Source organism: Petromyzon marinus, chromosome 24 (assembly GCF_048934315.1).
Source record: "Petromyzon marinus isolate PM22_M1 ecotype Great Lakes invasive population chromosome 24, UKy_Petmar_22M1.pri1.0, whole genome shotgun sequence".
In the NCBI taxonomy this organism is placed as follows: Eukaryota; Metazoa; Chordata; class Hyperoartia; order Petromyzontiformes; family Petromyzontidae; genus Petromyzon; species Petromyzon marinus.
Window position 1 is genome coordinate 2,211,690 of NC_133690.1, and position 22,544 is coordinate 2,234,233.

General features: G+C 44.9%; 1 protein-coding gene across 1 annotated transcript in view; it reads left to right on the forward strand.

The window, feature by feature from the left end:
* Window positions 1–20,922, forward strand: part of LOC116945478 (synaptotagmin-5-like) — a 46,109-nt gene extending 25,187 nt beyond the window's left edge. Inside the window, exons 2-9 of the mRNA XM_032959804.2 lie at window positions 1,028–1,202; window positions 2,079–2,239; window positions 2,703–2,813; window positions 3,873–4,040; window positions 5,025–5,192; window positions 15,321–15,438; window positions 17,142–17,275; window positions 18,894–20,922. Coding sequence (XP_032815695.1) covers window positions 1,049–1,202; window positions 2,079–2,239; window positions 2,703–2,813; window positions 3,873–4,040; window positions 5,025–5,192; window positions 15,321–15,438; window positions 17,142–17,275; window positions 18,894–19,112 — 1,233 coding nt within the window. The 5' untranslated portion in view covers window positions 1,028–1,048 and the 3' untranslated portion in view covers window positions 19,113–20,922. The remainder of the gene's footprint in view (window positions 1–1,027; window positions 1,203–2,078; window positions 2,240–2,702; window positions 2,814–3,872; window positions 4,041–5,024; window positions 5,193–15,320; window positions 15,439–17,141; window positions 17,276–18,893) is intronic.
* The last annotated feature ends 1,622 nt before the right edge of the window (window positions 20,923–22,544 follow it).

A 22,544-nucleotide genomic window follows, 5' to 3' on the forward strand; every position in this document is an offset into this window, starting at 1 on the left:
ACATGTGTATGGTAGTGTATAATGGTTTCATGATTATCAAGACCAAACACGAATTACACAATGATAGGCCTACCACAAGAACTAAAAATAGCAAGATTGCCACGATGCACCATACGGAATAGTGGTTAAGCCACGTACAAGCTAAGTCAGTTAAATGTCAGATTAAAATCGTTATTATTTTAATTCGAAATACTATATTTTAAGAAAATAAAAAATATGGCATGTATAATTAGAACAGGCGACAGTCCAAAAAGAAATATTGATTAGTATGCTGTATTTTAAAAGTAGGCTTTAAAAATAGAGTTACATCGTTAAAAAACAAAGTAAGAGAAAGAAGTGGTTTATATATTTACATTATGCATGAGAAATAAACATAACACTACCATGATATGCCATGCTGGTATGAGTTATATCAGATTGATATCGCACAATATATTCAAGTAACATGTTATGATGCCACGCCAAGATATGTCTCAGGCATTGGTACAATTGAAAAACACAAAATAAATTAAAAGTCCCTGGTTTGCAACATATTAAGTAAAACGATCCCTTGGCACAGGTTATAACACTGTGACCACTTTAATCAGATTTCTAGATTGGAAAACGTCCTGGGAAGTCATCTGCTCAAAAGAGGCTATTGCAAAGTTCAGTGAACATCGTCGGCAAGGTGAAAACAATGGTGGCCAGGTTCCCCACCATGTGGCTCCAGCCCTTGCTTCAGCAAAATAAAACTATTTGTTTAAAAAAAGATTAATCATCTGCTGGATGGGGTTGTTTGACCGCACTTCACCAGGCTGGTGAGTGTGGGTTGGTGAATAGGAAGGGACCAAGACTGGTTGACATTTCACTCGCCTCAGATGTTGGATGGGAAATTGGTTCATGCTGTAACTATTGGGAATTTGGAATGCACTGTGAACCTACTGAACTTTAATTTCAGGACATGGATAAAAGGAGAAATTTGAGATTTAATCCATCCCAGGCTTCTCTTCATTCCCAAATTAACATTTTGCTCTCATATCATCTACAGAATATAAAGAATTTATTTAAAATGTTACTGGACGATGACATTTTTATCTCCACAACCAACACTTCAAGTCAAGAAAATGTCATATCAACTGAAGCTCCACAGCCGAACACATTCAGTCTTGTACAAAACACAATGTTACCACCCATAAAAAATGGATCACCTTTCAAAATTCCATGTGAGTACTGCATTTATGTATGTATATTCGTTGAACCTCTTTTGCACCGTACATAGCCAATCATGCTAATCGGAGGTGGCGAGAAGGACAATAAATAAAAGGTTACAGTAAAAAGTAGAGTAAAAACAACAACAAAATTAAATTGATAGACATTTTCATGACATCTATAAAACAAGTGCTTTCGATTTGATTCCTTGAGAAAGTTGCGTGCCAGTCTGCGCGTTGAAGTGTGCATAGCATGTGTTATATCACGAATGGCAACAAATCATGGGAGTGCGGCACCAGGTCTCGTCCAAAACATCATGACACCGTTATGTAAACCCTGCACTTTGACAGGGATAACTAATCAGACTATGATTAGTGCCCTCTATTAACATCCCCTTTGAGTGCCCTTTAGTAGCAACACAGATTGTGGCATATTTTACCTCGTAGCAGAGGCTAGTAAAAAGTAACTACCCACAAAATGTAAGTCATAATATCGACCACACAGAGATGATTACATCATTTGGCCCCAAAACGGGATTTTAACGTCATGCCTTACAATGGCGAGTCAAGTACTGTACTCTATCCCCAGCAACATTTGGCTGGCTATTACAGTATACTACTTAACGCTGGATCTTAATAAAAACCCTGCTGACAAGCTGTGATATGGGGACAGAAAAAACACGCTGTGATAAATCACAAAGCTGGACACACATTAAGTGACAGAGATTGTATGGCATATGAACAGTCGTGCCAATTATTGTATTAGTGTGTGTAATGTATTGTTATCATGACATGCGTTGTGCTGTTTCATTTTGCCATAACGGGTAGGGTCATTGTATCAGTGCTTTTAATGTATTAGCTTGATATTCATTGTCCTGTTTCACTCTATAGTCCCGTACTGGATGTTGATCACGAGCGCTGCTGTAGCTGCGTTGTTTTCGCTCGTCTGCTGCTGTTGCATTTGGAAAAGCTGCTGCTCAAAGAAAAAAGAAAAGGAAAAGAACACTTTAAAATTAAAAGAGCCCAAAAAACCCAAGATGTTCAAAAATAAGGTAGAGTACATTTTTATACATGTTATTCATTAAATTAATATTTTATTCATCTTTAAAGTAAAGTACATTTTCTGCAGACTTTATAGGAGAAACATCTTTTTTGCAGTCAACTTTATAAATATTATTGGCAAGAGCACTCCATATACTAGACAGATTTCACCACAACATGCATACCATTATGGATAATAAACCGTTCTCGATTTGTTTCTCAAGATACAAATGAAATATATTAAAGTCATCGTCTTATGGACTTCCTAGACCAATATTATCCGACTGATAATGACACCCAAGAGGTCAATACTAGTCGATTTTTCTCGTTTAAACATTTTATCCTGGAAACTATTGGTCTTGAAAACCAAGCATTTTGAACTGTATCTGGACAGCCAGACGGAGGTCTGTTTTTATGTTATTACCCATAATGCCACAACATTGTCATGTGATGTTTTATTATTGGTGTTCACAGGTGCAGCCAGACTTGGAAGACATTGATCCTGGCTTCATTGAAGACATCTATAAAGAAAACACTCTTGGACGTCTGCAATTCTCGCTGGATTATAACCTAAAAACAAGCCAGGTACCACAGCAGCCTGAACTGCTGTAACAGAAAAAATATTTGCATTCCATTTCTACAGCCTCTGGTATTCAAAATATGTTTACATTTGGATACATTGTGTCTTGCTATATTGATCATCTCTGCACTGCAATTTTATAACAAGTCTTATTATTACTAGTATAAACTGTTTCTCTCTTCGAAATCTTCAAGTCAATGTGATTAAGCTATCGCCATAATTATTAAACCCATGTGTAGTGACATAGCGCTGACTGTTGTACAGCAGCTGCAACTGCAGGTGGGCACTTAGCGCACACGCTGCTGAGCATATACGCAGGTGTGCCGGCAGGGCGGAGGAACTGGAGCTAGGGTCATGGTAGATCTCGTGGGGAAGCCCCTGGAACCCTCTGGTGGGTTCGAGAAGGGAGGCGCGGCTAGCGTGGAGCCAAGCCGGGCTGCCGGTTCTGGGATTGGACTCGTCTCGTCGTCACTGTCATCATCGCCGCCCTCATCGCTTCCGCCTTCGCCCGATCATTGCGCGGCCGGACAGTAGTTGGCTGTCCAGGTCGACGCCGTCGGTGCAACGCAGAGAAGGTCGTGTCTGGGATGGGTCGTGCGGCAGCACGGTCGTGAGACAGAGGGGGCCCGAGAGGTGGCGTAGACTCAACAACAATAAAAGGGGAGGACGGTGCCTCCTGCGACCAACTCGTTTCCGACTAAGTGTGTGTGCGACACACACCACCCGCATGCACACAAAAGCCTCGAGCGTCGAGCAAGAGAACGATAAGAAGAGATGCATGACACTACACATGCATCATTCCACCCTTAATGGATTCATTATAAAGTCTCTCACTTGTTTAAAGGAATGTATTTTTACAAAAAATGTTAGCTATTTTAAATATTGTATACCTTGGAAGTGTTGGGTAATTTCACACTTTTTTTTCACTCATGCTTCCCTACCTCTAAAAACTTCAGCATGATGTCCTTTCCAGACTTTAGCAAACATAAGTTTACTTTTTTTTCCAGGTCACAGAGTTGTGTATGTGTTATCCTAACAAAAACTATTGTTTTTTTCGGTTGCAGTTTACTGTGGGAATCTTGCAGGCAACAGACCTCGCAGCAATGGACATCGGAGGCATGTCCGATCCATACGTTAGAGTGTACTTACTCCCTCACAAGAAAAAGAAATTTGAAACAAGTGTGCACAGGAAAACTTTGAACCCGATATTTGAGGAAAAATTTACATTTACGGTAAGATTGGAACTGCTTACAAATATATAGCAGTTTTAAATTATAGCAAGGATATGAACATCTGAAATTAACGTTCTTATGACATACTCAGCTATTAAAATGGATCACCGAGTGGTGGTTTGGCTGTACATCATCTAGAAATGCATTTGCATTTAATGCCAGTTCAAACCAAATTGTATTATACTCTACTCTACAAAATGAATTATTTCAATACTTTTATATTTTATGTGGAGAGATGGATATGTGGATACACTGTCTGCTTATTTATGTTGTTACTTGTATTCTCTACAACAACGCTCATGATTTTTGTTATTGTGGAACATTTCAGATCATTGCCCCACCAGTAATTATCTCATTATATTTTCACATTGTGCATGCATGATCTGTATTCCTGCTAAATGTATCACATTGGGAAAGTGTGTTATTTATTATCATTCTTGTTATGTTTGTCAACCCAGAAAATCCTGAGTCTCGTGATTGCTAGGTTTTCACAGTAGGAGGCAATAATTGCTATGTTTATAAACTGAACAATTTAGACAGTGACACTGGAACACAATGGCCTGCTCTTGAAAATTACGTCACTAATCTTGTTGCAAACTGCGAATAAATGCATGGTAAAGATCCAGGGCACCTGCTGGATTCGAACTGGAAACCTCTGCAACAAATGGCGAGAGTGCTATTACTCCGCGATTTAAGTTTTGGCATTATATTTTCACTAGGTAGTAATTTGCTGCGTATCCTAAATTTTACGTTAAAGGCATGTACATCGAATACATATCCTGCTACAATGATCATAACCAGAAAAAAAAACATGACACATCAAGGAATGTCCTCTAAAATCTACAATGATTACTTCAAGAGGCACTTTAATAGGCTACTTCCAACTTAACCACAACACATTCATATGTACATGATACGTTTGGTTGTAGTGGCTATGCTCCAGTTTTGTACTAAATACTTTGTTATGTGTTGTATGTCTGGCAGGTTCCTTTTGAAGAGCTTGTGGAGCGGGTGTTGGTAATGGTGGTTTATGACTTTGACAGATTTTCCAGACATGATATAATTGGAGAACTGAGAATACCTTTGAGCTCAGTGGATTTATCACACTCAGTAGAGGAATGGCGAGATCTACAAAAAACTGAGAAAGATGATGTAAGTAAAACAATCTCACACCAGTATTCATTTATTTCAAATCTCACAACAGTCCTAATTTAGACATGAATCCTTGTAAAAAGGTTTCAGTTTTGTTACCAGAAAAAAGGGGAAAAACCCTATTATTACATTTTGGTACTGGCAAAGGAGGTCTAATGATGTAGATGCTCACCCCGAGCCCTCATTACTTTGATAGTGCATTGTCTTTGAGCTATACGCCTTTTGGCGTCATCTGGTCGAGCACCAATTGGGTCGAGGCTCAAAAGAAAGCCGTCCCTTGGTGTGGACCAATCAATTTCAAGGACAATGCATATATTATCATAGTATGTTTTTTGTTTGAATTTTGACTGCAGGTATTGTGGTTAATTCAGACATGAATCCTTGTAAAAAGGTTTCAGTTTTGTTGCCAGAAAAAAGGGGAAAAACCCTATTATTACATTTTGGTACTGGCAAAGGAGGTCTAATGATGTAGATGCTCACCCCGAGCCCTCATTGCTTTGATAGTGCATTGTCTTTGAGCTATACGCCTTTTGGCGTCATCTGGTCGAACACCAATTGGGTCGAGGCTCAAAAGAAAGCCGTCCCTTGGTGTGGACCAATCAGTTTCAAGGACAATGCATATATTATCATAGTATGTTTTTTGTTTGCATTTTGACTGCAGGTATTGTAGTTAATGCAGACATGAATCCTTGTTAAAAGGTTTCAGTTTTGTTGCCAGAAAAAAGAGGAAAAACCCTATTATTACATTTTGGTACTGTCAAAGGAGGTCTAATGATGTAGTCCTAATTTATTTCATAACCATCATACAGAATACTTGTGGCAGTCAGGTTCAGAGAGATCCCTTCCCCTATAGGATTTTAAGAAGGAACACTGCTGTAAATGTAATTATTTTATTAAATCTTTAGCACTTTTGTCTACTGCAAGATATTGTGGATGGGTTTGGAAATATAAATGATTTTGCACCCAATCCATGGAATATTTTTACCTCCATGGTCTTTGTACAAGATGTTAGTCTTTTGTGTTTCCATGACCAGTGCTAACTTTGTTTTGCTGGGCAAGGGTTTCCATGAGCAGGGTTCAGGTTTCACAACTGTGAGCCATAAGGCTCCATGGACTTGGCCTCAGATATCGAAGTGTGGCAAACAACTATCAGAAACTAAGGGTAGGTGGTCTTACCCAAAGCAGCAATGCCTGCTATTTATTACATGTATAGTGCAGTCCAACCACGCAGAGCCGAGGAATTCTATAAGGGCTGGTAGCCGTTTATTAACACGAGCTCTCACACTGCATCTTACACTCACACCAGTGTAGGTGCCCTCTATTCTCCGTCCTTCACTTGGACCTGGCATAACTATACACATCAGAGCTACTCCGGCTACCCCTAGGATCCCTCGAGAATACTATTAGGCTCTCTTGCCCATCTGCCTGGGGCGGGGGATCAGACAACACTGCCCCCGCGACGAGGAGAGAGACCTCTTACAGCCGTTCTTCACCTTGGCTCCCCACGACGACCACATGTCCCTCACGTGGTTCCCCTTAAGAACTGTCTCGGTAACTCCTCCCCCGTAGCTCGGCCCCGCCCACTTTCTGGAAAACACTTCCGAACGTCCCCGTACATGGCCCGTGACGTTACGTCATCGTTGGCCTTGCATAGCTCCCCATCCACTTGACCTTCCTTATGCTCATCCCTCATTGGCTACTCACAGTACACCTATACACATGTGTAGAGGACATATTTCACATATGCTCTACAAATGTATATACAAATGTATACATGTGTAGTGGTGTTACAGGACAAACACACGTCGGTTACAGCTGTAGTGGTGTTACGGGACAAACACACATCGGTTACAGCTAGCACCCTTGGCTTACCCGCAGGGGGCTGTGGGCTTTGGATCCCCCGCACCCCTCCCAACGGGTGGGGGCTGCGGGGTGTGCTGTGATCCCTCAGAACCCCGCCCCTCGGTGGTAAATTGGTATAAAAGACGGGGAGCCAGAGAGGGGCAATGTTCGCAAGCCGAAGTCCGATGACCCAGTTGAAGACTGAAGACCGGCTAGATAGACCCTGGAACTCCTCTGACCCGCTGTCTGTCTCAGGGCCGGGCAGAGCAAGCCAGCGGTGTGACCCCAGAGCCTCAGAATCGATGTCCTTCTAAGGGCCGGGTCTGTATGGCTGGTGGTCAGGACCTAAGCCTTGGATGGGCCAGGTCAGGTAGCCTCCCTTAGAGCCCTTAGCGGAGGACCTGGGAGCGTAAGTGGATAGGCAGATAGCCTAGGGGTGTATCCCAGAATAGTATGGGTGAAGGGGCCATTACCCCTTCAAGTATTGTTTACGTTGCCCTGTGCCAAAGTGTTGAGTTACAATAGTGTTGCCTCCACTTCGCCGTCTCTGTCAAGTGAGAACCCACTACAACTGGCGTCAGAAGTGGTCTTTATAAGTACTTACCATGGACACGAGATGGACAAATCGTACACGGGAGCACGGAGACAACTCTGCTGGGACGGGACCGGCGAGCTTGGCAGAGGATGCTGAGGTTCCACAGGCGGCCCAACAGCCGCCGCAACAGCCGGAAGAGTGGCCGCCATCGGGAGATGGCCTCCGAGTGGCTCACTCCCGTCTAGCAGAGCTACTGTATGCCGCAGCCTCCACGCTGGAAGAAATTAATCGCGGGGGGCTGGGGGCGGGAGGACAGCGTGGTGATGACCGGCGGTCAACGGCCGTTCCCGCCATCACGACCACGTCACGATTTGAAATTGCCGCCATGGGCGGAGCTGGTGCTGGGGGCGGAGCCCTGGTGTACCAGGTGGACAACGGGGGCCAATCAACGGCCACTGCATCGTCACCAGTGGACGGGCACTGCCAGGACCAATCAGCAGGTGCCATGTCATCACCGGCGGATGGGCGCTGCCGGGACCAATCGGCGGGCACCACGTCTTCACCAGCGGATGGGCGCTGCCGGGACCAATCAGAGGGTGTCGCGTCAACAGTGGTGCGACCGCCGATAGGGACCGCCATTCCCTCCAGTACCACCAGCGACAGCGTTAACAGTGGGCAGCGGCTGTTGGAGACGGAGCCATCGTTCCAACAGCGCTTTGCCTGTTTTGAAAGAACTCACATCAGAGGGCGGCGACTGGGGAGCATTCAAGCGGCGTTTCCTCACCCACCAGGAAATGTCTAAGTGGACCGACGACAAGGCGCTGCGTGCACTCCCGGCGACATTGGATGATGACGCCCTCGCCACCCTCATTACGACACCAAAGTCGGCGCGCTCTACGCTGCAGTCAGCACTCCGGCTCCTGGCTATGGTCTACGGTCCCCCATCCGTCTGTCGACACAATTTCCACGCCCGATGCAAGGGTGAGAAAGAGTTTCCCCTTGCGTACCGCATGGCTCTCCTGGCCCTCGAGAAAGCAGCTTTCCCGCGCATGGATTGCGAGGGTGTGGAAGCTATGGTTATAGAAAAACTTTTGGCGCTGGCACAGGAGCTGAAAATTGTTGTTCTCGCGGCGGACGACATGGACATATGTTCCTTGCGTGCTGCGAGAAACATCCACGGCGCACCTTCTTTTACAACGGCGGCCGCCTCTCGTCGCCAGCGCGTCAGCTACGGTATTCAGCGGAACGTCAAACATCCCCTCGTCGGAGGAGGTCTTTGATGCGGGTCGACCTGGAGAGTGGAGGTCCGGGGGACGACCGGCGCAGACCACGCCACGCCAACGGGAGCAGCAAAAGATGACAGGGGCACTCGTCACCTGCTACAACTGTGGCCTCCGGGGCCACGTAGCTTTGGGGTGCCGGGCTCCATGACAACGCACATTGGGTCCTCGGACGGACGACGCTCCATCACACAAGTCTCCGCAGCAACCTCCGTCAAGTCGCGGCACCACACATGCTCGGCCTGCACATACACCAGTCACGATTCCACGCATCGCAACAGACGGTTCTCGGGGTTCGGGCGTCGGTTCGTCGGGTTGCGTCGCGTTTGAGAGGGCGCTCCGACCAGGCCAATGGTCCGAGTTGGCTCACCGGGTTGTTGCTGCATCGGCTGGTTCGTCGGTCGTCACAGGTCACATTGATGAGGTTGAGGTTCGCGTCCTGGTCGATACGGGCGTGTCGGCGACGATCATGTCCGACCTTATTTATAACATCCTTTCCGTTCAATGTTGACCCTTGCTGGCAGTCGACATTCCATGCTTAGCAGCCAACGGGGGTTCGCTTGGTATAATTGGTCAGATTCGAGCTCAAATTTGCATTGGGGATATCAAGTTATACGGGCCGATTTTAGTCTTGTCCTCTCTCGCGGTTCCGTGCTTGTTGGGAACAGACTTTTTGGCCAAAATGCCAATTAAAATCCTAATTGACCAGGGATGCATTGAACTCCCTTCGGGCCGACGTATGACGTTCCTGTCTTCCCCTACTACATTGCGGACGGCCTGTGCGACGGTACAGGCGCTCGTTACTCAGACGGTACGTGTGCCACCGGGCGCACAAATGCTCGAGCCCCTCTGGTTCCGTCAATCCTTTGCCGCGGGTATTTCGGATCACGGTTTCCTGTTGGGGCCGGTTAATGCCGCGGTAAAAGAGTTAGACCTGGTGGCTGCTCAGACGATGGTGAAGGGGAGCGGGGATCCCTTCATCATGGTCCTTAATGTTGGATTGCGGACGACTGTGGTTCCCCAAGGGACCATGCTCGTGCACATGACACCGATACCCTTGGAGAAAACGGCCATAGGGCATGTGGGGGCCGCTCCAAAAACTTAATCACATTCGGACCATGATGAAGGTTGGTTGGACTCGCTTTGTTCGGAGACCGATGACCTGTCCGACTCACAACATGCCAGATTACGGAACCTTCTGCTTGAATTCTCGGACGTTTTCAGTAAACACAAATATGATATTGGATGCACCAACTTGCTGCGTCACCACATTGACACGGGTGGTGCCGCCCCGATCCGCCAGAATCCTTTTCGGTTGAGTCCCGCCGAAAAGGATCATGTCAAATCGGCCGTGGATGTTAGCCGCAGAGATTATATCCCCTTTCACCAGTCCATGGGGAGCACCCATTGTGCTCGTGAAAAAGCACGATGGATCCTTGAGATTCTGTGTGGCCTTTCGTCGTCTCAATAAAATCTCGGTGGCCGCTGCATACCCAATTCCGAGAATGGATGTATCACTGGATGCTCTGGCGGGGGCGCGATTCTTCTCCACATTGGACTTGCTATCAGGATTCTGGCAACTCCCTCTAGATGACGAATCCAGGCCAAAGAACGCTTTCCGTACACCGCAAGGCTTATTTCAATTTAACCAGTTACCTATGGGGCTTCACTCAGCTTCTGCGGCGTTTCAGCGCCTAATGGAGTTGCTTCTTGCTGGGCTGCAATGGGATGTTTGCTTGATCTACTTGGACGATGTTATCGTCTTTCGTAGAACATTCGAGGAACACCTTCAATGATTGAGAGCCGTTTTCCTCAAAATGCGAGCCGCAAATTTCAAATTCAAACTGAAAAAATGCCACTTGCTCCATGAATCAGTGCGATATCTAGGAGACATCATCAGCCAATCAGGTATCTCTACCGATCCCGCTAAAACACAGTGTTTCAGCTCCTGGCCGACTCCCACTTCAGTGGGTGAGGTCAGGAGGTTCATTGGGTTTGCGTCGTATTACCGGCGGATCATTGCGGATTTCGCTAGTATTGCCAAGCCCTTACATGCCTTAACAGCGAAGGGGGTGAAGTTTCATTGGGGCCAGGAGGAGGAGGCCGCTTTTCGCTCCCTTCGCGACATCCTAGTGGGTGCCCCGCCTTTGAGCTACCCTGATTTTTCCAAACCCTTCTTGCTGGATACAGACACCAGCAATACGGGAATTGGCGGTGTACTCTCGCAGGTCGTCGGGGGTGTGGAATGGGTTGTGGCCTACGGCAGCAGTGTCTTGTCTCCGGCGGAGCAACGATACTGCGTCACCAGTCGTGAGCTACTGGCCATTGTTTTTTTTCATACAGCAATATCGGCCATACCTGTACGGCCGGAACTTCACCGTCTGTACAGACCATGCGGCATTGCAATATGCCCTGCGCGTTGAACAGCCATCGGGACAATTATCTCGATGGCTTGAGGTCCTCCAAGACTTCGATTTTACGACCACATACCGTAAGGGCGTTCGGCACACCAATGCGGATGCTGTGTGATACCTGCCACCCGCCGCGGAGTGTGCCTGTCTCCTCGGGTCGGGACATTGTAAACCTCCGGGTAAGAGTCCTGCTTTGGCTCTTGCTGCCGCTGCCGAGGGGCCTACTGCCAGGGCCCTATCGAGCAGGAGGGTAAGGACTCGTTGCTCGGGTTGTCCGTCGTGGAATGGGGCCACCTCCAAATGGAGGACGTGTCCCTCCTTGCATTGCGCCGTCTGGCGGGTGGATCCGTTCAGGGTGTGGTGGGAGTCGACTCCTTGGGGTTACGTGACGGTGCCCTCATGCAATGGGATGCTAAGACCCGCCGCCACAGGCTGGTCGTACCCTCTGTTCTGCGAGGTAGGGCTGTTCTGGCTGCTCACGAGCGACTCCTGCACCTGGGAACCCACAAGACCCTTGCCATGCTCCAGCTCGATTTCTTCTGGCCGGGCATAGCAAGGGATGTAGATGACCTCCTGGGGGCCTGTACTCAGTGCACCTGACGGAAGCCGCCAGCGAGGGGGGCCTGTCCGCCCCTACAGTCAATTAAGGTTACCCGTGTTAATGAGCTCATTGCGCTCGACATTTTGGGCCCATTTCCCGCAACACCTAGGGGTAACAAGTACCTACTGGTTGGTGTTGAATATTTTACTCAATGTCCTATGGCTTGGCCCCTCACCAACCAGTCGGCAACAGCCATCACCGAGGCCTTCGTCCAGGGCTATGTCCTCAACAAGGGTGCTCCTAAACAGCTGCTGACCAGGGAAATAATTTCTCCAGCTCCCTCCTACGCGAGGTGTGTGAGCTCCTTGGTACAAAAAGGTTCGTACCTCCCCGTACCATGCACAAACTGGTGGAATGGTGGAGCGCCTTCATAGGACTCTCACGTCCATGTTGTGTCACCAGGTGTGCGACTCCCAGACCGATTGAGATCTTCAAATTCCGGGGGTTTTGGCCGCCTACAGGATGGCTCCCAATGCGGCTACTGGATTTTCCCCCTTCTTCTTGATGTACGGGCGGAAAATTGACCCTCCTATGGAGGCCCAGCTGCGGGTCTCCGTGCCGCACGCTTAATCGAAACTGGCCGACCACGTCAAATTTAACATCTTGAAACTGACTGAGGCGCGGGAAGCCGCCATTCAAAACTCTGACTCTCGCCAAAAGGCAAACGAAAGATTGTGATCGCGCCAGTCACATACGCATGCATGGAGCCCGGGCAACAGAGCCTGGTTACATTGCCCTCAAGTGCCATTGGCAACCTCGTCAAAATTGCTTCGGCAGTGGAGGGGTCCCGTGGACGTCATACAGGTCATGCGCCCACAGTGTGTTCGTATCAACTGGGGTAAATGTTGTTGGTTACGTGCACCCCTAGCGTCTGAAGCCATTCATTGCGCCACATGCTTCTTCTCCACATCACAAAGGCTGAGCATGTGATGTGTCCGTTGACCCCAAGACAGTGATTTCGGCGCCTGCTCCTGACCTACCACTAACTGTTCCATCTCCAGGTGCCTTGGGAATGATGCCCTCCAGGCGCCCGCACCACCCGGCGGGGACGGCGATTGTGCGCCTAGGAAGCCGGATTTTACCACACCAGACTGGACTGCATCCACCACCGGCCTCACCGGTTTAGCCCTCTATGATGGACCGGTCACACGGACATGCGCCAAAACGCGGCGTTTTTTGTGATGTTGCCTTAACTATTGCACCCGTTCGTTGCCGCAGTAACCACTTACCTGTTCTTTCCCTTCTTGCTGCGGGTAGCGTGCATGGCTGTGCTGGAGGGTGCATCCGGTCGGGGCGGGTGATGCGGAAATGTATATTCTGTACATAGTGTTCTTTTGTACAGGTGGGTTGGGTTATTTATTGGGGTGTTACGGTTGTTGTTCATGTTCTTCTTGTTGTTGATGAGGCACACGCGGTTCGGTTTCTTGTTACGTTATTTTATTGAAGGTATTGTTGCAGCCGGGATGGCTGCGGGCTGTACGGGGGGGGGGGGGTGATGTATTGGTGTTAGAGGACAAACACGTCGGTTACAGCTGTAGTGGTGTTACGGGACAAACCCACATCGGTTACAGCTAGCACCCTTGGCTTACCCGCAGGGGGCTGTGGGCTTTGGATCCTCCGCACCCCTCCCAACGGGTAGGGGCTGCGGGGTGTGCTGTGATCCCTCAGAACCCCGCCCCTCGGTGGGGAATTGGTATAAAAGATGGGGAGCCAGAGAGATAGGGGCAGTGTTTGCGAGCCGAAGTCCGAAGACCCAGTTGAAGACTGAAGACCGGCTAGATAGACCCTGGAACTCCTCTGACTCGCTGTCGCTGTCCTTCTCAGGGCCGGGCAGAGCAAGCCAGCGGTGTGACCCCAGAGCCTCAGAGTCGATGTCCTTCTAAGGACCGGGTCTGTATGGCTGGTGGTCGGGACCTGAGCCTTGGCTGGGCCAGGTCAGGTAGCCTCCCTTAGAGCCCTTAGCGGAGGACCTGGGAGCATAGGTGGATAGGCATATAGCCTTGGGGTGTATCTCAGAATAGTACGGGTGAAGCGGCCGTTACCCCTTCAAGTATTGTATACGTTGCCCTGTGCCAAAGTGTTGAGTTACAATAAATAGTGGTGCCTCCACTTCGCCGTCTCTGTCGAGTGAGAACCCACTACACATGTATACATATAAATGTACATACACATATTCTTAGCTCTTTCGGTAAAGCCACGTTGAAGGGAAACAATAAAATATATATTAAACAATATTTTATTGTTTCCCTTCAACGTGACTTTACCGAAAGAGCTAAGAATATGAATTACTGCAGTCACGAAAGCTTTAAATCAACAAGTACAAACACATGTTTCCATTTGTGTGCCTTCTTCTATTGTATGTGTATTTGTCCAAGCTAGGCCATAGCATCATCATATACAATGTTCAGTGCTCTCAGTCCACCATTCAGTCTGGTCAGAGACAATCATTAACAATATGCAACCAAGCGGTTGCATACCTGATTGTGCAGAGTGGGCACAGTGAATCAGCTTTCATGTCGCGTCTCCTGTGACAAACTGAGCAGAGCCTTTGCTCTGCTCGGAACGGGATGATCCAACCATCAGTCCGAGTGCTTTGCTGGTTAATAGCCAACAGATCCTCGACGCCACACCGCCATATTATTTTTGGCAATTGGCCGAGCACTCAAGATGCTTACATTGATTGACCAACATCTTTTTTCATCTCACATTTGTTGCACATATGCCCAAAGGCTTAACATTTATTCTTGCATCCGTGTATATATGTGACAAGAGTACGATTTTTTATCATCCTCTCCAAACCCCTCAACAAGTTGCAGAGGGGTTTGGCAATATGCATTATTACAATGGCTATGCACACCCACTAGATTAGGTGCCACATCTCTAAGTACAGCTGTGGGGCAATCCCTGTGTCCTGCATTTGCATCAGGATTGAATGTTATCCACAATGAATATTGGTTATACCGATTTTTCCCAACAAAATGGTGTCTAAATTGGAAAAATAACAGGGTGGAGTCATTTAACGAATAGTTTTTGTTGCCAGAACTATCCAATGTAGTAACATTTGCCCAAAACAGTCTGTTCTCCTATAAGACATATATTAATAACGTGAATTGGATATAACACAATTAATGTATTTAAGAACACATTTTTACAACGCAGATGCGAATTGGATATAACATGATTAAGTGAACAGAACTACGTCACGTGAGTAGGAATGCGAAGTTGTACTGCCGCTTTGGCGTAGCATCACACAAAGCGGGATGCTGCTGGATGCTTCTAGATGCTACCCATGCGCCTCAGTCTTTGTTAAACCTGCGTATGCATGATACGTGTTATCGCGGACTGTGCTTTACCCTATATTATTATAACGCGATTTTTCCATAATGCAGTGTTCTTCAGGAACGCAACTGTATATTTTGAAGTAGTTTTGATCATTCTCCTTATTCTTATATTTTTCAGCAAGACAGATTGGGAGATATTTGCTTTTCTTTGAGATATATACCATCAACCGGAAAGTTAACCATTGTTATTCTCGAAGCAAAAAACTTAAAGGTCATGGACGTCAGTGGAGCTTCAGGTGTGTATACCAATATTTTGTCAAATGTGCACAAATGTTTACATCATTACAATACAATGAGTTCCTATTTTTATTAAAAGGCAGTTTATCAATGGTGGGGAAAATATATAAATGTAATGAAATTGCAGAACAAAATTGCCATATCAGTTGGCATCTTACCGAGGCCATCAATCTGACTAAATAAGTTTATTCAGGAAGTATTATGGAGAAAAAAACATCTGTGAATGTATTATATGTTCAGAATTGAATGAAGCTGTTTATTATCCTTAAATTGTTGTAAAATCCAGCTTTAGTGTTTCCATATCAGTGTTGAAATTGTAAAAAATTATCTTGATAGTCTTGCAGTACACCTTTTGCCAAGTGCATTCAATACAATGTGGATATATACCACAGATAAATGCAACTAAACCTCAACAAGGCGTACAAAAAGTGGCTGTAATTATTTCTAGAGGCAGTTATAGGCAGAGGGAAAAAAATGAAGGTCGTCTCTTCAACAACACTGGTGGCTAAAGGAAGGACATTCCAGAATATATAGGCAGGAAAGGAAAAGGAGCAACCTCTGCCTGAGAGCGAACGTTGACTAAGTCTCAATACAATTCCGGAGAGTTGAGATTTGGGGGAAGAGAGATGGAGAGCTTTGGATCAATAACAACGCCAAGATTTTGCACAATCTTTTATAGTATAATGTCAGAGTTTAGCAGCTCCATGCTCAAACTGTAGTCCTTCCTGAGTGTGGACTTTTTGATGGTGAGGAACATTTCGCTGGAATAAGTTAGAAACAATCCAAGATGAGACTGCTTCAAGGCAGGATGTGAGAGTAAACAGTGAGGCTGGGTATATGGGGTTAATGACAATGTAGCTAAACAACATTAAAACTAGAGATTGTGTTGCTGAGATTGAGCAGATATCTTAAGAAGAATAGAAAGACAAAATTTGAACTTTGTGGGATGCCATAGCACAGGGGGTTCATTTACAGGAAGGCAGTCCTTGTTTGGAAACGTAGGAGTGATTTTAAAGGTAATAACAGAACCACAAGAGAAGTGTGCCCAAGACGTGCATATTTTGGAGATGTTCAAGGAGAATGGCGTGGTCTATGGTGTCAAAAGCAGTGATTCAAGGTCTGAGGAGACCCGAAAGTCATTTACCACACATAGGAAAGCAGTTTCAGTCGAATGACCTTGGCAGAAACCACATTGTACTGGGTTCTGGAGACCTTAGAGGAAGGGGAGTTTGGAGAGACGGAAGAAGATAACCCCTAAATATATATTTTTTCTGAGGAAAGGGAGGTTTGAGAAGTGTGCAACGAATATGGGTCCAGTGTTGTTGTTTTTTTAGATGAGAGTGCTTCTTGTACTGAAACAGAAACGGCACTTTCGCATGTTAAAGACACCTAGAGAAGGTGCCATTTCCTTTTCAGTGGGATCACTGTTCTTTCAATTACTGCAAAATGTGCATGACCTTCTCATAGAGCTGTTGTCTGTTCAACATCACCCAAATTCAAACGAAACCTAAATAACACTGCATGGAAATAGCGAATACAAATACAACGGTATATTCAGTTTGTTACACCACATGCTAAAATAGCAATACAGATCATAATATTGCAAGAAAATGTTTAATTTCACTTTACTACATGCGCAGGACAGTGCTAATCATCCTTCACTCGTGTAATGGTACATCTGGTACGTTTTCGTTCTGAACAGACCCTTACGTCAAAATCCAAGTCATGGAGGGAGGAATAAGACTGAAGAAAAAGAAAACAACCGTCAAGAAAAAGGCACTAAATCCGTACTTCAATGAGGCGTTTTCATTTGATATTCCATTTGAGAACATAGAGGTAATGCAACTCGTCACTAACCTTTCAACATTTCAGATGTTCTTCTTTGGTTCTTTCGGTAAAGTCACGTAGAATGAGAATAAAATAATAAATTGATAAAATAAAATAACACAATAATATTCTCACGACGTTTCGGCCACAACACAAGTGGCCTTCATCAGGTGAAGGGACGAGACTGTCTGGTAGGACAGCGCTGGAATGAAAAAGCCACGCTCAGATCACGACCTTTAAGCTGTGTGAGAAAAAACAAAGCGCCTTGACAAAGGAATTAGCATATAATTTAGCATTGAAATGGCTGAGTGATTAGCTTGTAACTGGTCACAGAAATAGCTATGTTAAAGTCAGAGCATACACATTCACCGAGGCACCTAGTACAAATCAAAGAGGAGAATTTAGCATTGAAATAACTAGGCGAATTTAGCATTGAAATAACTGAGTGATTAGCAAGTGACTGGTCACAGAAATGGCTATGTTGAAGTCAAGGCCTACACATCTGAGCTATTCACAGTAACTGGGTATACAATATATCATGAATACTATATAGTGAACCAATAAAAAAACTAAAATATAAATTACCTTAATGTTATCAATAAACTCTATATTCTCCAATCAGCTAAGCTACCAACAATAAGTCGTTATATATCACAATGCTATATGGCGAAATTTCAGATGTTATCAGCGTTATTCGTTTTCTAAAAGGTGTATAATATATTAATTGCATCATATCGACATTATTCACAAGGTTATTCTAATACAGGGGTCCGCAACATTTCAAAGGAGGCCCATTTTTTTGTCTTTGACCAAAATAGTTCCAGAGCCACATCACACAAACACAGATACTGCAGGTATACAGCAGATGACAAACAAATTCTGATAAATAAACAAAATAGGTGATGAAACAAACTGAGTATTTCGTTCCCCCCCTACCCTTAGTTATTCTTTAACAATAGTTTGACTTTACGTTTGTTGTCATTAAGACATTCAATAGTGACCCAGTCCCTGCCATATATAATAAATTATCTTTACATTAAATTATGTTTAAGATTTAAGTTTGTTTTAAAAACGGCTGCCCGCAAGAGGACAGCCAATGAGCCACACGGAAGAAGCCAAAGAGCCACAGCATGCGGCTCTGGAGCCGCAGGTTGCCGACCCATTCTAATACAACGTTCATTATATATACAGTAGGACTCCTTTATGAGACCATTTTACGTGACATGAGCTTCCGATAAACGATGCTTCCTGCTTCTATGGATCACCCCTTCCTGTTATTCTAGAATTTTAAATAATAAAAAGTCATGGATGGGTTTACTGACATAAGGTTAAAATGGAAAATAATTTCACCCGAGATACTGCAACCTCAAGTTACTGGGGCATAGTTCTAGCACACGTCATCACCCTTAGCATGCAACACATGTGATGACCATTAAAATGCCATGTTATTTCTAACATGGTGGGCTAGTTGGAAATATATCGATGGACTCACGGATAAGGAGGTCCCTCCAAACTGATGGGATTTATTTTTTTATTTTGGAAAATGTATCACTTGTATTGCAGATCACACACAAAACTTGTATGAGATAAAAACAGCGTACTCATCACTGCTTACTTGCGCCAACAGAAAATCCAGCTGGTTTTCTCAGTGATGGACTATGACAGCCTGAGCCGGAATGACGCAATTGGGAAGGTGTATGTGGGCTGTGGAGCCGCGGGCGCCGGCCACCGCCACTGGTCAGACATGCTCGCCAATCCTCGCCGGCCCATCACACAGTGGCATACATTGCAGCCTGTGGAGGAGGTCAAGGCCTCGCTGGGGAAGCTGGATACTCCTCTACCATAACATCCGCACCACCCAGATTATGGTTTATCAACTGGTCGACCTCTGTAGTCTCTCAACCTCACTTCACATATATAGTATATCATCGATTATCCTGCGGCTTCGGGAGAAGGGAGCGCCGAATTTTCAAAAACGCCGGATAATCACAACATTTAAAATACTGCAGCTTATTTTTGCACGTTCTTGTATAGCATGTGTTTAGGTGTTGTGTTTATGCTCTTGTGCTTTAAATGTGTTCACTATATGAAACTGGCATAAATAACCATCTTGATTTGAAGCTTTCGTGACTGCAGGAATCCATACTCTTTGGTTCTTTCGGTAAAGTCCTATCTTACAGTTACAGGCTAATTTCTCACATTAACATCATGCTAATCTCTCACATTAACATACCCACTTCCGTGCCCTCGTCGAGGAAACCGCTTTTCTATCTTACAGTTACATGCTAATTTCTCACATTAAGATCACTAGCCCCCGCCACTTCTTTATGACCCTTGGGCTACACCCATTTATTGTCCTGTACTTACCACTCCAATCTCGAAGACTGCATGGAGTGATGTACATACTATGATCTTGTTTCAACAACATATCTTTGATGATCACTGGACTGATGCTGCCTCTAGACTGGAGCTCCGGGGAGCTTTTCGCCGGATCGCACTGTATATTTTCTGTTATTACTGTAGATGTCATGAAAAATGCATATGCGTTCAGTATTTTCATTGTTTAGGTTGTCTCCTGCCCGAGCCACCACCCCACACCTCCAACTTTTTTTTCTCCGACCATAATTCTACCTTAGTTGCCTTTCACAATCACCTGTTAACACCCAGCATCAAGCTACTGCGTGTCACCCATGCAGCCCACTTGTCAACCTAAGCTGTCTCTCAGCCAACCAAGCCCTCTGCTCTTTCCAGTCAAAGTGAAGTCTAACTTACGTAGGTTCTCAAACCCGCGTGTTCCTCTGTCTCTCAATATGATTCCAAATATGCATCTCTCCAAGCTGCATTGCACACTTTCCAATTGACATGTACTGTTTAATTACTATGTTGCAACAACACACAAAATGTGAATTCTGTGTAAAAAAAAAACCCAGCCTTATACAAAATGCAAAACCTCAAGGTTCTGAAGAATTGCATTGTGGTCATCTTGTCTTATGTCACCATAGAAAAACTGAGAACATGTGACCAACTGCCAGGAAGCAAGCAGTGAGACATCTGTAGACCGATTTTCTGTTGCTATGGGTTTTCATCCAATTTTTTTATATTCCTCCATTTATATTTATACCATTTTTTCCAAACCAAAAAAAAATATTTTGAATAACTTTGGTGAAACGTGTCACAGCATGTCAAAAATGCATAAAAATGGTTGTGCTAATTCAATAACTGTTGATAGCACAATTACAAACAATTATGTTTTAAGAAATATAACATTCTGCATCAGATTTCTGAACAAGAGAAACTTGTAACTGTGTGGAGTATAACGCGTTACAGTTGCTGCCACATATATACGCATCAGTTTAGTCAGGATTGAGTCGTTAAATTATGCATCGAGTGCAGTTGCATCAAAGGCGTGCAAATTCGTGCTTTTTCCCTCTTCAAAAATTTCACATAAATTATTATGGACTGCATCTTCGCACAAAGAGGAACACTGAGGTACTACCTCTATTCCAACGAGATCTGATTATGTCATATACCATTTAAAATGTGCACCTAAATGATCTCTGCTTCCCAGATGGTAAACACTACATGGCAAAGCACTCATATGAACATTTTATTTATATATGTATTAAGAATCCATTAAATGTAAGGATGCTTACACACTCCAGTTTTCGAGTTGTACTGTATTTGCCTTCCCTGCAACAAAATACGTATAACCCTCTTATTTGGTCTCTAAATGTAATACAATTAATGTGTTGAACAGTTTGTCTTACCTCAGGAAGTCTCATTTCCTACTTGAGTTGTGACATATGTAGAGTACTCGTTTTGTGAAAAAGGGGAAGGCGTGGGAACAGCAGGAAAATTTACGTGTTTCAAAACTCACACGTCGCCTTCCAGATCGTAATTTCCATGTCATAATTTGACATTGCAGAAAATAAAGTTATACATTTGTTTTACTTAACTTTACCTTTAGAGATGGGCAGTGGGATGAATGTAATTGCATTACACATGGTAATGTTGGTAGAAAAAGGTTACGAAACGATCAGCATTTGTGCAGTAGTAAATGCATAAGAAAACAATACGAGATTTGTCGTGAAACCTCAATGATCTGGCCACATTTAATCGTTTAACCCCTCAATCACCCGACATAGCCAAATAAATCAAACTGCCATGTGTGCAAGCATTAAACACACCAATTATTATTGACTGGCTCAAAAGTGAATGGAAGGACAAATCTCACTACGAAATTAACAATTAGATGCAGCGTTTAGCTTGAAACCACGCACAGCATTCTCAGTTCATGAAACCTGGAAAGTCAGAATAACCGTGTCGCCTGACCTGGTGTCTTAAACAGGTGGTATCACGACGTGGCCAAAAATGAATTATGAATATTGGCTGAAAAAAACCTACATGGTATGGGAAGAGCTGGTCTCCGTGCCATAAGTTAGTTGGAGCTCAAGCAGGTTTGGCCTGGAACCTCCCGCTCACAGCCAGTGGGGTCAAGGCACAAGGGAAGAAGGGTGAGCACATAGCAGTCCCCCGTTGTCTTCCCACAAAGTGGTAACTCCTTTTATTGGCCCCTAGAAGTATAACGAGCTAACTCCTGACCAGGATTTGAAAGCGTGTGACTCTCCAAGTGCAAACCGCGCACAAACCCCTATGCCACCCGATCAAATGAGTGAGCAATAATATAAATGATTACATATATTTATTGTTCTTCTTTGGTTCTTTCGGTAAAGAACCAAAGAAGATGAATCATTGCAGTCACGAAAGCTTTAAATCGAAATATTTATTGTTGTTGTTACATTTGCAACAAGATTAAATGCCATTGCGTGTATCTGCACCATCACGCTTGGAATACATTATACTCAGATGGTACAGTAGTTTGAAGTGCTTTAGCCACGTTCCACAGCATTGAATTACTGTACTGTATATGAAGGTACAGTATAGATTCTCGCAGCTAAACAAAACACGCCACCACAGAAAACAGGAACGACGGCAATTACTCATGTTGTAAAGATAATAGCATGGCTGTGCTATGTGGTGCACAACAGCATTACAGCAAAATCACGTGTACTGTACGTCTATGCTCCCTTGTCTATGCCCTCACCTTCAACAACATGCACTAACCATCGTGGCGAAGTACAGAAAAAAACACGACCCTCATCCAGCAGTGCAATGAAAGTGCCGTGCATGTGCAAAAGCACTGTTTACTAATGATTAAATACAATAAAATAACGTCCAGCAAAACTACTGCACTTCCTCATTTTCGAGATTGGTGTAT